This window comes from Suricata suricatta, chromosome 17 (genome assembly GCF_006229205.1).
Source record: "Suricata suricatta isolate VVHF042 chromosome 17, meerkat_22Aug2017_6uvM2_HiC, whole genome shotgun sequence".
Lineage (NCBI taxonomy): Eukaryota > Metazoa > Chordata > Mammalia > Carnivora > Herpestidae > Suricata > Suricata suricatta.
The window spans coordinates 3,574,982-3,587,206 of record NC_043716.1 but is presented as its reverse complement, the minus strand read 5'-3'; the positions used below and the strand labels follow the sequence as shown (position 1 = coordinate 3,587,206).

The 12,225-nt window shown below is 52.3% G+C and overlaps 1 protein-coding gene across 1 annotated transcript in view; it reads left to right on the top strand.

Annotated features, from left to right (window-relative positions):
- Positions 1 to 12,225, top strand: part of STX8 (syntaxin 8) — a 235,230-nt gene that overhangs the window by 34,023 nt on the left and 188,982 nt on the right. Inside the window, exon 5 of the mRNA XM_029928332.1 lies at positions 9,073 to 9,197. Coding sequence (XP_029784192.1) covers positions 9,073 to 9,197 — 125 coding nt within the window. The remainder of the gene's footprint in view (positions 1 to 9,072; positions 9,198 to 12,225) is intronic.

Below are 12,225 nucleotides of genomic sequence, written 5' to 3'. Positions count from 1 at the left end.
ACTCCTCCTTAATTGGATTTGAAACAAATTATCAACAGGGCACGAGCTCATTGTAACCAGGCAAGACGTGCTGAGGTGCAGCGGAAGATTCATTCTCCCCCTTCCCTCCAGTGCGCTGTCCTGTGTCCCACAGTAACTAGTGTTAGCTGGACGGTTTCCCTACAGACATTTATCTGTATTTATACAAATATTTAAAAATATGTTTGCATATGTACACAGTTTCCTCTTTCTCCCCCCCTTTTTTAAATGAAGACAGAGCTCTTCTCTACATACTACTGTCACTTATCTTCTTCATTTAAATTTGGAAAGTCCTCCAAATCAATAGCTCTAACAAATTCTTTTTAAATTAAATAAAATTGCTTTTAATGTTTATTTATTTTGGAGGGAGAACGACAGCGTTCAAGAAGGGGAGGGGCAGAGAGAGAGAAAGAGACACAGAATCTGAAGCAGGCTCCAGGCTCTGAGCTGTCAGCGCAGAGCCCGACGCGGGGCTCGAACCCACAAACTGTGAGATCATGACCTGAGCTGAAATCAGATGCTCAACCGATGGAGCCCCCCAAGTGGAAGAAATGAGCCCTGAGTCAGCAGTTGCAGAAATAGTAGAATTTGCGTATTTTCCCTCTTACTTGGGTCTTTTCTCGAGCCCCTGCAGTAGACTGATAATTTCCATACCAGCCTCCAGATCGGTGCCCGGCGGTTGTAGAGACGCCCACCTGAGGGCGCTTATGGGTCCGTGGGTCCCATCCCCAGAGGGAGCGTGAGAAGCATGGGCTCCCGTCTCGGGAACTGGAGCGCTTCCACGGGAAGACACGAGTTGATACAATTCACAGCAGGACCGTCGAGGTGGGAATGACCACGTGCAGGTGGCTCAGGGCTTCTGCGCGGCTCGGACGCACACACGTTTTTCATCCCACGTGTAGATGGCCCTGTAATGCTGACTAGCGCCTCTGTCCATCCGCAGACAGACACGGATTTCCTCGACCGGCGGGGGGGGGGGGGGGTCGTCCTCTGCCAGCCGAGGGTTTCCTGGTGTGTTTGTCCTGGAACAGTTCATCGGCACGAGGACGTGTGTGTCGCACTTTTTCTTTGTTTTATGAGTGAGGACGGAAGCAAACGGGGGAGACAGTAGGTTGAGACGAAGATGACATCACTGTTGACGCCAGATGCCTCAGTGCTATCGTTACCCTCCACGGGGCGCCCGTTGGGTTTGCGCTTGAAGGGCGCTCGGTCGTCAAGAACGAACTGGGGGGTGTAGGGCCCTGCTGGTGGAGCCACAGTGTCAGGAGGGCTCAGTGCCCACGACAGAACCTACCCCACCCCATATGTCAGCATCCGGTTGACTCCTGCTCATTCTGTTTCCAGACGTGTTTTCACGAGCGCTTTGTGTCCTCGAGGAAGGAGCGCCTTCTAAGTAAATGGCCGTCAGCCTTCTGTCGTTGAATCGTTCGCACTGACCAGCAGATGGCTCCCGGTCACCACACGCTTGGCCGGCAGCTCCTTCCTGTCACTTGGAATTCTTCTGTTTGCTATGCCACCCTGCGTCCCCCCTCTTCTAATCCTCAGGAACCCTGACAATCAAACACGGGGGGCAAAGGACTGTTCCCTTGGGTTTTATTTTCTAGAATTCGGGTTGCTTGGACGGCTCTTAGGAAGAGCACCCTGGGGTTTCTGAAATTCGGTGTGGAGGCCTAAATAACGACCTGTCATGACCTTTTCCACCCTATGTGTCTGTTCTTCTGTGAACTGGTTCATCAAGTTTTTAACTTAAAGTTAAAACTTTTTATCGCTAAATGTGGCCAGCAGCGAGGAAGGAGAAAATGAGACGGGTTTAAAATGAGAAAACTCTTTGACTGCAGTAGATTTTTAAAATGCCATGGCAGGGATCTCCCAGGATGCTGGGCAAGAAGGTCCTTCCCTTGTCTGAGCTCTTATTTGATCTGGACTCATCTTCCAGAAAGACTATTCAGTCAGCTTAACAAAGTCAATTGTTGGTGTTTGCAAAAGGCGTGATGTGAGGCATTTATTGTCCCCAGAGCATCAGCTCCTTGAGGTCAGGTATTTCTTTGTGTGTCTGGTTCACTTCTGAGCCCTGAGACTGGGGCCCAGCACCTAGAAGGTGCTCCGTGCGTGTTTGTAGGAAGGATCGATGGGCAGGTGGACATGATGCAGAGGAAGGACAGGACAGTCTCAGACCTGGAGAGGTTGGCCGTCTAGGAGATACGGCTGTCAGTCGACGTGGGTTCGTAGCCATAGGTCTTACAGGAGCAGTTTTACTTTGGGGTTCTTCTTAGGAACTATATGGAAGTTGGAGAAAATTCTGGAAAGAAATAAAAAATTTCCCTTCCCCTAGGCTGTGTCACTTCTCCCAAGTCCCTCCCCCCACTTTTGAAAATCTTTATCCCCTGTGTCCAGTCTGTTCACCAGCACTTGGGGGTTTTCCTCTGACTCACTGTGGGAATCGTCCCCCTCTCCCTGTTCCCTCCTGTCAGTCCCTCGCCCAGACCCCCGCCACCTTCCGCCTAAGTCACCCCAGCCCCCCGGCCCACCTCCTTGGCTGCAGCCTCTCCTCCGCGTCATCCAGCCTGCATATTGTTGCCAGATTTTGCCTCCCAAGAATTTATGTCAAAGAATCTATTTCTGATTGAAATTTGAGTCTCTGGGCATCTTTATATTCATGGAGAGAAACTACCAAGAAAAGTTTCGAGAAAGGAATTAATGCTTTCATCCCGTGGCAGCATTTGCTCATCTTTTTAGAGGGGCCCGACTGGGAAGCCTTGCAGACCCCGGCACCTCACTGACACCCTGATACATATGTATCACCCTCTGCCGCCGCCTCCAGCCTCTCTGACCTGTGAAGAGGCAGACACTGATACATACGTATATGTTTTTTAGACAAAACCAACCTTTCATACAGTCACCCGATGTCTTTCTGAGATGCGAAGGAAAGCCACCTCTCGGAATTCACTGCTTTTTCAATTTTGTTTGGTCACTAAGGACCCCCTCCCCTGCGATCTCCCAGCTCACCTCAGGCACTTCCACTTGTCGGCAGAAAGACGGCAGAAAGACACGGTTATCTGTGCACGCCCTGCCCCTCCGCATCATCCTTTAATCCGAAGCATCATTTACTCGGGGCGGATGAGAATGAAGTATCTTTATGATACTGGAAACCCATGAAACGTTTTGGTAAAATCTTTACAAGACAGATCCCCCCCCCGCCCCGTTTATTAATGTGGTTTTTATTTCAGAAGTTCTAGAGAAGTTCCGTCTTGAGAGAATACGGGCAGCAGTTAACTGATGTATTAACAATGAGAACGAACGCTTCAGGTCTGCCCCAGGCTCAGAAGCCGGGTACTCAGCACTTGCCTTCGTCCACTTTTCAGAGAACGCCTTGCTCCGAGTGTGAGAGCAGGTGAGGCTGGAAGGTGTCCTAGTGGAAGAACTCACGTAGGACCCTCTCCGTCCGCCTGAACGGGGTCACGCGTTGCCCCGGAGCCTTGGGGGCCCAGAGCGGTAGACTGAGCTTTGTTGTGCTGCTTTTTTCTCTGGTTTTAATCTCTCAAAAGAAAGATGTTAACTGCCCCTCTCGTTGTGTCTGTCTCCGGCCTCGGAAGCTCACTGCTTTCCTGGGTCTGTTTCATAAACGTGTGCTGAGCGTCTGTTCTCTGGCCTATTGCAAAGCGCTGCGTTGTTTTTTTTGTTTGTTTGGGTTTTTTTGTTTTTTGGGTTTTTTTTTTTTTTTGCTACTAAAAGTATGAACATGACTGTCCTGTGGCCTCTTTCCTCGCAGAGCTCATAATTTTGGAAGGGAGACAGAGGAGTAAATAGCTAACTGCAGTCCTGCTCGCTAAATGCCACGCTAGAGGTTCTGAACAAAGTGCCCGGGGAGCACCGGCGAGTGATTGATTCGAGGGAAGGGGGTGGGCTGGGCTGGGGACGGGGATCAGGAAAGACCAAACCGGAGAAGTGACATTTGAGTTGCGCCTTCGGGGATGAATAGAATTTTGCCAGATGGACAAAGGGGTGGGGGTGGGGGCCCTCCAGACTCATACAAAAACATGAGAGTGTGGAAGTTTGTGCCTTTGTGTGAGCAGCGGTGAGCGGTTGGTAGGGTGGAGGGGAGGGGAGGGGCGTGGAGGTGGCGTCGGGGCGTTGACGTGGTGCAGATCCCTGGGGCCACGTTGTCCGGCCAGAACGTCCACCCTGGCCTCTCGGGAGCTGGGGATGTTTCAAAACAGACGTCACAGCCTGACCTCTGTTCTAGAAAGAGGGTTCCGGCAGCAGAGCCTAAGGCGATTTGGATGCAGGTGACTGGGAGCACAGGGGACCAGTCACAAGGCCGCAGCCATGCTCCCCAGGGGAGGTGACGAGGGTCAGAGGCAAGGCAGTGTCTGGGGGTAGAATGGGGGGTGTGGACCTGAGGGACGCCTAAGTGACCGATGAGATGGGGGAGAGAAGGGGCCGGATGGCTTGGCCTGTGGGGTGGGAGGTGGGGGTGCTCCCTGGATCGCGCCCCCAGGAGAAGAAAGCTTACGGGGTGAGAGCCATGGGTTTGATCTGGGCACATGGGGTCGCGGTGGAGCGGTCCCAAACAGCGAGGTGTCGGTGCCCGCGGACAGCCTGCGGGGAAAGCAGCGTAGGTGGGGGGGGACTGCAAGTCCTGGGCACAGTGATTCTCACTCAGGAGGAGCGTCGAGCAGGGCCTGAAATCCTCTGGCTTGGGGTACCTGGGGCTGTGAATATGCTCCCCTCAGATTCACACCCCTCCCCCCCGGATTCGGACTTGCCCTGCCGGGGAGCGGGGCGCATCCCACACCCAGTTCAGAACCCACCACCATCATGACCTGTTTCATTTGTACCCGGGGCACGAAAAGGGCAGAGACACCTGCTACTTCCTGTCCCTGCGTCCTGTGGCCCTGGGGACAGACAGCATTGTCCAGAGCCCAGGGCAGGACAAGAAGGTCTGAACACAGTGGCTGCTGAGCACTCATGTTCAAGGGGCAGACGGAGGAAGAGGTTCCTGCGAATGACAGAGGGGCGTGGAGGCCAAGGGAGGGTCGCCGGTGACAGAGGAGGTCCAGCAAGGGGCAGGGTGGCAGCGGGGACGTGTGGGCAGTAAGGTCACGGGTGAGGAGGGTTTTGGGAGCAGAAGTGGGACTGCTGTGGGGGTCGGGCTGTGGAGTCTGGTTCCTTCTTTAAGGGAACTTGGCTCTGCACCGGAGGGTTTCCAGGATGGGGACGGTGAGTGCTGAGCGGAAGTGACAAGGTCCTGCAGGAGGAATTCTGCCAGACCCCGCCCCAGAGACTCCGCCCGCATGGCCATCCTCTCTTCCAGTGCCTTCCATCCCTCCCTCCTCAGGTCTCCCTGCCCTCAGGCAGCCTTCCCGGTGGCAGTGGTCCAGAGCACAGTGCCTGGGGCTCCAGCGCAAAGTGGGGGTCGGACTCTAGCTCTGCCACTAAGCAGCGCCCTCCGGAAAGTCGCTGGACGTCTCTTTTCCTTGGTCTTCCCGTCAGTAACCCCCGCGCTGGCCTCCACCCAGGCCGGCGCATGACCAGAGGTGCCGTGGCTGTCACATGGCCCTGGGACCACAGCACAGCACCAGCAGGCGATGATCCTGTCTCCGGGCCGCACTCAGTGGGTTTCACGCATTCAGGGACGGTTTGGGCTGAACACATTAATTCCCTCAACTTTGGTTTTTAATTCGCTGCCCGGGAGGGTAGACATCGCGGAGATGGTGACCGGCAAGCCACTGCCTTCCGGGGGGGGGGGGGGGCTCACAGGCCAGTGCGGGAGGCAGAAAATAAACCAGTGTGTCCTCTCTGGCAGGTAGTTGTCTTAGTGCTGTGGAGAAAAATGAGGCAAAATGAGGAGGAGGCCGGCTAATGAGTTACGGGAAGGGTACGGTTTTAAGGTTTTTTTATGTTTATTTTGGGGGGAGAGGGGCAGAGAGGGAGACACAGAATCCGAAGTGGGCTCCGAGCTGTCAGCTCAGAGCCACATGGGGCTCAAACTCATAAAGCGTGAGATCATGACCTGAGCTGAGGCCGGGCGCTTAACGGACTGAGCCCCCCAGGCGCCCCTCTCTGTTAATAATTTGTAAAAATGTGCTCTGGGCGTGGCACGGGCCACCAGTGGGACTTTCTGGCTTTAACCTCGCAGGAGCGATGTCCCCTATCTGGGCAGGGGCAGGGTGGCTGCTCGTCGCCGGTGAGAGATGCACTATGTTGGGTACTTTACAACGTCCGGCTGGTCGTGCTGGCCGTTAGCACCTGCCCTTCCCAGGGTCTGCACCCAGCGGCCCGCTGGTGCTCGGTGTTCGAATCCGGGACTGTGCTTTGTAAACTCATTCTTCCTTCCCCTTCTCCAGTGCTTTCGTTCCCTCATCTTCAGTCGGGTCAGACTGCATGATTCCTCTGGGGAAGAAGTCTGGAATCTTGACGTCTTAGATTCCTGGGGCTGACCAGGTGAATAAAGTCCTGCTCTGAAGGACACGCCTGCTCTTCGAGAAGGTGGAAGCAAGCTGTACTTGTGCTCAGCGTGTTCGTGCCCTGGAGCGCAGAGGCCAGCTCTGTGTTTAAAATCTCAGTCCAAGTGTGGGGGACTGGGGGTGCCTGGGGGGCTCAGTCGGTTAAGTGTCCGACTTCAGCTCAGGTCATGATCTCATGGTTCGTGGGTTCAAGCCCCGCATTGGGCTCTGTGCTGACAGCTTGGAGTCTGAAGCCTGTTTCTGACTGTGTGTGTGTGTCTGTCTCTCCCCCTTCCCCATTCTCCCTTTCCCTCTCTTTCTCTTTCAAAATAATTTAAAAAACTAAAAAAATCTCTTTTTGGGTGCCCCAGGTGGCTCAGTTGGTTAAGCGTCCAACTCTTGATCTTGGCTCAGGTCATGATCTCGTAGTTTATGGGTTTCAGCCCCGCGATGGACTCTGTGCTGACAGCTCGGACTCTGGGGCCTGCTTCAGATTCTGTGTCTCCCTCTTTTTCTGCCCCCCCAAAATAATAAATATGCATTAAAAAAAAAGAAATCTGTTCTGGGTACCTAGAGGATTCAGTTGGTTAAGTGTCCAACTCTTCATCTTGGCTCAGGACACGATCTCGCAGTTCATGGGTTCGAGCCCCGCATCGGGCTCTGTGCTGACAGCTCAGAACCTGGAGCCTGCTTCTGATTCTGTGTCTTCCTCTCTCTCTGCCCCTGTTCCACTCACACTCAATCTCAAAAATAAACATTAAAAAAAAAAGTTAAAAATCTTAGTCCAGGAAATCAAACGTTTTCTTCCAGTTTTGCCTCTGTTTGTTTCCCCATATGGGTCATCTTCATCTCTGGGTTTCAGAGTACCCAGCAAAAACTGAAGGAGAGGCAGCCTTTTGGGGGTCCGCTCGTTGGTTCAGAAACCATCTTTCCGTGTCCCCCGTGGATGCAGCGCATGAGGTGGTAAAATGACACCTGTTACCATGTGTTGAACGACTGTTACCTTCCAAGAGCCGCACGCTGTCCGCACATTTCACGCCTCGCCTCCCCCTACCCCCACCGCCAGAATGGAGGCCGCTCCTGTAACAAGAATTTCTACTTTGTAAGGGCAGAGGTTTTGGTCTGTCTCTCCTATATTCTGTTTTTCCCTTGTTCCCATGAGCAGGAACAATGCCTACGTCGTAGTTAAGCACAGAATAAGTACTTGTCGGGTAAACGGATTGTTCTTTTAGTTTTGTTAATGTTTGTTTATTTTTGAGAGAGAGAGAGGAGAGAGAGAGCAAGACGGGGGAAGGGCAGAGAGAGAGGGAGACACAGAATCCGAAGCAGCTCCAGGCTCCGAGCTGTCAGTGCAGAGCCCGACGCGGGGCTTGAACCCACAAACCATAAGATCATGACTTGGGCGGAAGTCCGATACTTAACCAGCTGAGCCTTCCGGGCGCCGCAAATGGATTGTTTTATTTACTCGCCAGGAGGCCTCGGAGCTGGAAACTGCATCTGTATCTGCTGGTAGGTGGTGGAGCCCAGATCCGAATCTGTGCTGACGGGCACACGCTCTGTGCTGGGAGCAGCGTGCCGTCGGGTCCAGGGTGTGGCTCCCGGTCCCTGCCTTGTAGCTGGCAGGCAGGAGGCTTCCCCACATCAGAGGGTGGGCAGTGATGTAGCAGTTGTTTCCAGACGAGAGGAGAAACGGGAAGCGTCACAAGGGATGGGGAAGCCAGCACTGCACACGGCCGTCCGGGGCTGTGATCGCACGTGGCACGTCCTAGCTGCCCGCCAGCCACCACCGGGACGGCCGGTTCAGTGTGTCACCGTTGTCGTGACTGTCCGCTGTCATAAATCCTCGGAACCCAGCCCCCAGATGAATGACCGCTCATGTCTGGGTTGACATGGTCACAGGTGGTTTCCTGAACAACACGGTCCCTGTGGCTTGGACACGGTGTGGGGACAGGGGAGGCAACCCTTGAGATGAAAGTCCTATGAACGTGGGGACCGAGGCTGAGAGCGCGTGTCCCCTGTTCCCGGGACGGCAGGGTGACCAGGATGTCTGGTTTGGAAGGGCGCATGGGCTTCCCAGGGCGAGTGTAGATTAAGATGGAGAATTAAGAATTTGTTCTGTAATGAGCGCCGTGTTAGTTCGTGAGCTTCAGTCTGAAACCCTGTACGAGTGTCCGTCTGTGAGCAGCCGCGTACCCTTTAATGAGAAGTCCCGCGGTCACGTTTTCATGCCGTCATCGGTGGTGGTGGCAACACCGGCATCTTCTTGAGAAATAGTACCTGTGCCTGTGGTGTCACGTAGCCTGAGGCCAGCTTTGGCCTAGGAAAGGCCGCTTCCATGTGGCCACGTGTTCTGGAAACGTCAGGCCCTCATCTGTGATTGACTCAGATGTGTCCTGGAGGATTAGAAGGGTCCCCCGTGGGCTGTGGCTCTCCGGGGGACCAGGCCTGTGCCGGCGCGGCACGCGCTTGCTGGCGTTGAACTAAGGATGCAGTGAGTTGCGGTCAGACGGCATTTTCAGAGCACGTGAGGCTGGCCTCGTGGGAGTCGCTGGCAGCGGAGCTCTGTTTCTTCGAGTTACGTAACGAACGCATCTACCCTTGCTCCTAGGTCCAGCCTGATGACTGGAGGGGCCCAGCGAGGAGCACCCAACCCCTGGCTTATTGAGGAGCCAGAGGAGACCAGAGGCTTGGGTTTTGATGAAATCCGGCAGCAGCAGCAGAAAATTATCCAAGGTACGGGACACCCCTAGAGTGCGGGCTCGGAAACCTGGTCAGAACTGCCCCATGGCCTCGAATGCTCCTTGGACTCCTTGACTGTCACAGGGGAAGCTGTTGGCCTTTGAGAGCTCTTGGCTCTTGGGCCTCAGGACACCCAGGGGACAGACAGACGGTGTCAACCGTCCAGGTAGCCCAGGGAAACGGTGGGTCGCCACTGGGAGAGGGCGTGTGCTCGCGGCTCTGACTGATAAAGCCAGGTGAGCTGAGGCCTGTGCCCACCTCCCTTTACTCTGTGATGGGACTCCTCCACACAGCACTCTTTTTTTTCTTTTCCTTTCCTTTCTTCTTTATCTTTTTTTTTTTAATTTTGTTTAGTGTTTACTTATTTTGGAGAGACAGAGGGAGACAGAGCACAAGCAGGGGAGGGTCAGAGAGAGGGAGACACAGAATCGGAAGCAGGCTCCAGGCTCTGAGCTGTCAGCACAGAGCCTGACATGGGGCTTGAACCTGTGAACTGTGAGATCACGACCTGAGCCGAAGCTAGACGCTTAACCGACTGAGCCCCCGGATGTTCCTCCTTTTCTTTTCTTTTTTCTTTTTTTCTTTTTTCTCTTCTCTTCTCCCCTCCCCTCCCCTCTCTCTTCCTTCCTTCCTCCCTTCCTTCTTTCCTTCCTTCCTTCCAATCTGAGAGAGAGAATCTCAGGTGCAGAGCCCGTGCAGGGCTGGACCCCACGACCCCGGGATCATGACCTGAGCTGCAGTCTACAGTCGGATGCTCAACCAGCTGAGTCACCCAGGTGCCCCTCCCATCTCTTTCTCATACAAAATGAGCCCAGTTGGCTTCTTATCTTCAAGTTCATCTTGCCCGGTGACTTTTAAGCCTAATTATTTTCGTACGTTCTTCTATTTTTCTTTTTTTTAATTTCAGAAGTAACGCAAGATTGTTACAGAACTTGCAACCAAAACCAGGATGTATAAAATGGAAAGCTTTCTTTATTGCTTCTCTAATGTCAGCACTGTAAACAGATCAGTGTAGATTTCCTCGGGCTTATTTGAGATAAGCACACGTGTGTGTTTAACATAAGTACACACTTACTTCCACGTAAGTGGGATCCCGAGAGAGGTAGACCATATTCTTGCCCTCTTCCTTATGTGTGCATAGATGTTTTCCATGTTCCGATTTTTGTACATGGTTTTTGTGTGTTATAGATACGTTATTCTTTCTATTTCTTTTTACAAAAGGTTTTATTGAGGTACCCGTGACCTGTCATTGATAGCACCTGCTTAAAATGTATGGTTCCGTTTTGCCCTCCTGTGACACGTGCACGCCCTGCACATCTTTTATCAGATTTATCCCTGAGTATTTCATGTTCTCTCTTCTCTTATTAATGCTATTTTAAAATGTCTATTTCTGATGGTTGGCAAGTGTGTGAAAGTACAACCGATTTATCTCTATTGATCTTGGATCAGGCGACCTTGCTAACCTCACTCATTTGTTAAATGCTTTCTCATCGAGCCTGTGGGATTTTCTATACAAATGGTTGTTGTGTGAATAAGGAAGTTTGACTTCTTTCTTTTCAAAGACTTTATTTCTTTAAAGAGCAGTTTCAGGGACTTGGCAGAATCTGGATGAAGGCATGGAGAGTTTCCGCATAACTCTGCCCCCAGCCGTGCGGTCTCCCCCAACATCAGGCCCCCCCCCCAGTGGTATGTTTGTTACAACTCGTGAAGCTACGTTGACACACCATGTCCCCCAAGTTCATGGTTTACCGTAGGGGTCACTCTTGGTTGTGTGCATTCAGTGGGTTTGGACAAGTGTGTGGTGACATGTGTCCACCGATAGATTATTTATGCCGAGTATTTGCACTTTCTTTAAAACTCCTGCGTGCCCTACCTGTTCCCTCCCTCCTCAACCCTTAGCAACCTCTGATCTTTTTTTTTTTTTTTTTTATGTTTTTTATTTTTGAGAGGCAGAGAGAGAGAGAGACAACACGAACAGGGGAGGGTCAGAGAGGGAGGGAGACACAGAATCTGAAGCAGGCTCCAGGCTCTGGGCTACCTGTCAGCACAGAGCGCGACGCGGGGCTTGAACCCATGAACCGTGAGATCATGACCTGAGCCGAAGCCGGATGCTCAACCAACTGAGCCGCCCAGGCGCCCCAGAAACCTCTGATCTTTACTTTCTCCATATTTTGCCTTTTCAGAATGTCATGTATTTGGAATCATACAGCAGGTAGACTTTTCAGACTGGCGTCTTTTACTTAGTAATATGTATTTAGGTTTCCTCTATGCCTGCTCATGGCTTAATAGTGATTTCTTCTTAGTGCTAAATCATAGTCCACTGCTGATGGACTCTAATGGATACACAGGTTTCAAAACCAGGCGGGCAAGGTAAGCAGAGAGAAAGAATCAAAACGAAATTAGAGCGATGAAAACGCTCTAACAGAGGTGAAGAGTGTAGGGGCACCCAGATGGCTCCGTCGGTTGAGCGTCTGGCTTCGACTCAGGTCAAGATCTTGCGGGTTCATGGGTTCAGGCCCCACATCAGGCTCTGTGCTGACGGCTCAGAGCCTGGAGCCTGCTTCGGATTCTGTGTCTCCCTCTCTGTCTGCCCCTCCCCTGCTTGTGCTCTCTCTCTCTTTCTCTCTCTGTCTCAAAAATAAATAAACATTTTAAAAATACAGAAAGGAATAAGCCAAAATATTTTTAATTAAAAAGAAAAGGAGGAGATTTGCCAGGGCAGGCAATAAGGGGCAGAGAGAGAGAGAGGGAAGAGGGAGACACAGAATCTGAAGCAGGTTCCAGGCTCTGAGCTGTCAGCGGGACTCGAACTCATGAACCACAGGATATGACCTGAGCCGAAATCGGACGTTTAACCAACTGAGCCACCCAGGCACCCCATCATGACCTTCTTAATCAAAGTAAGTGGAGGGAATTTGTTGCCAATAGACCTGCCTTACAAGAAGTGATTTAAAGTTTCTTTAAAGAGAAGGAAAAGGATATATATATTAGAAACTGGGGTCTCCATAATGAAAAGAACATT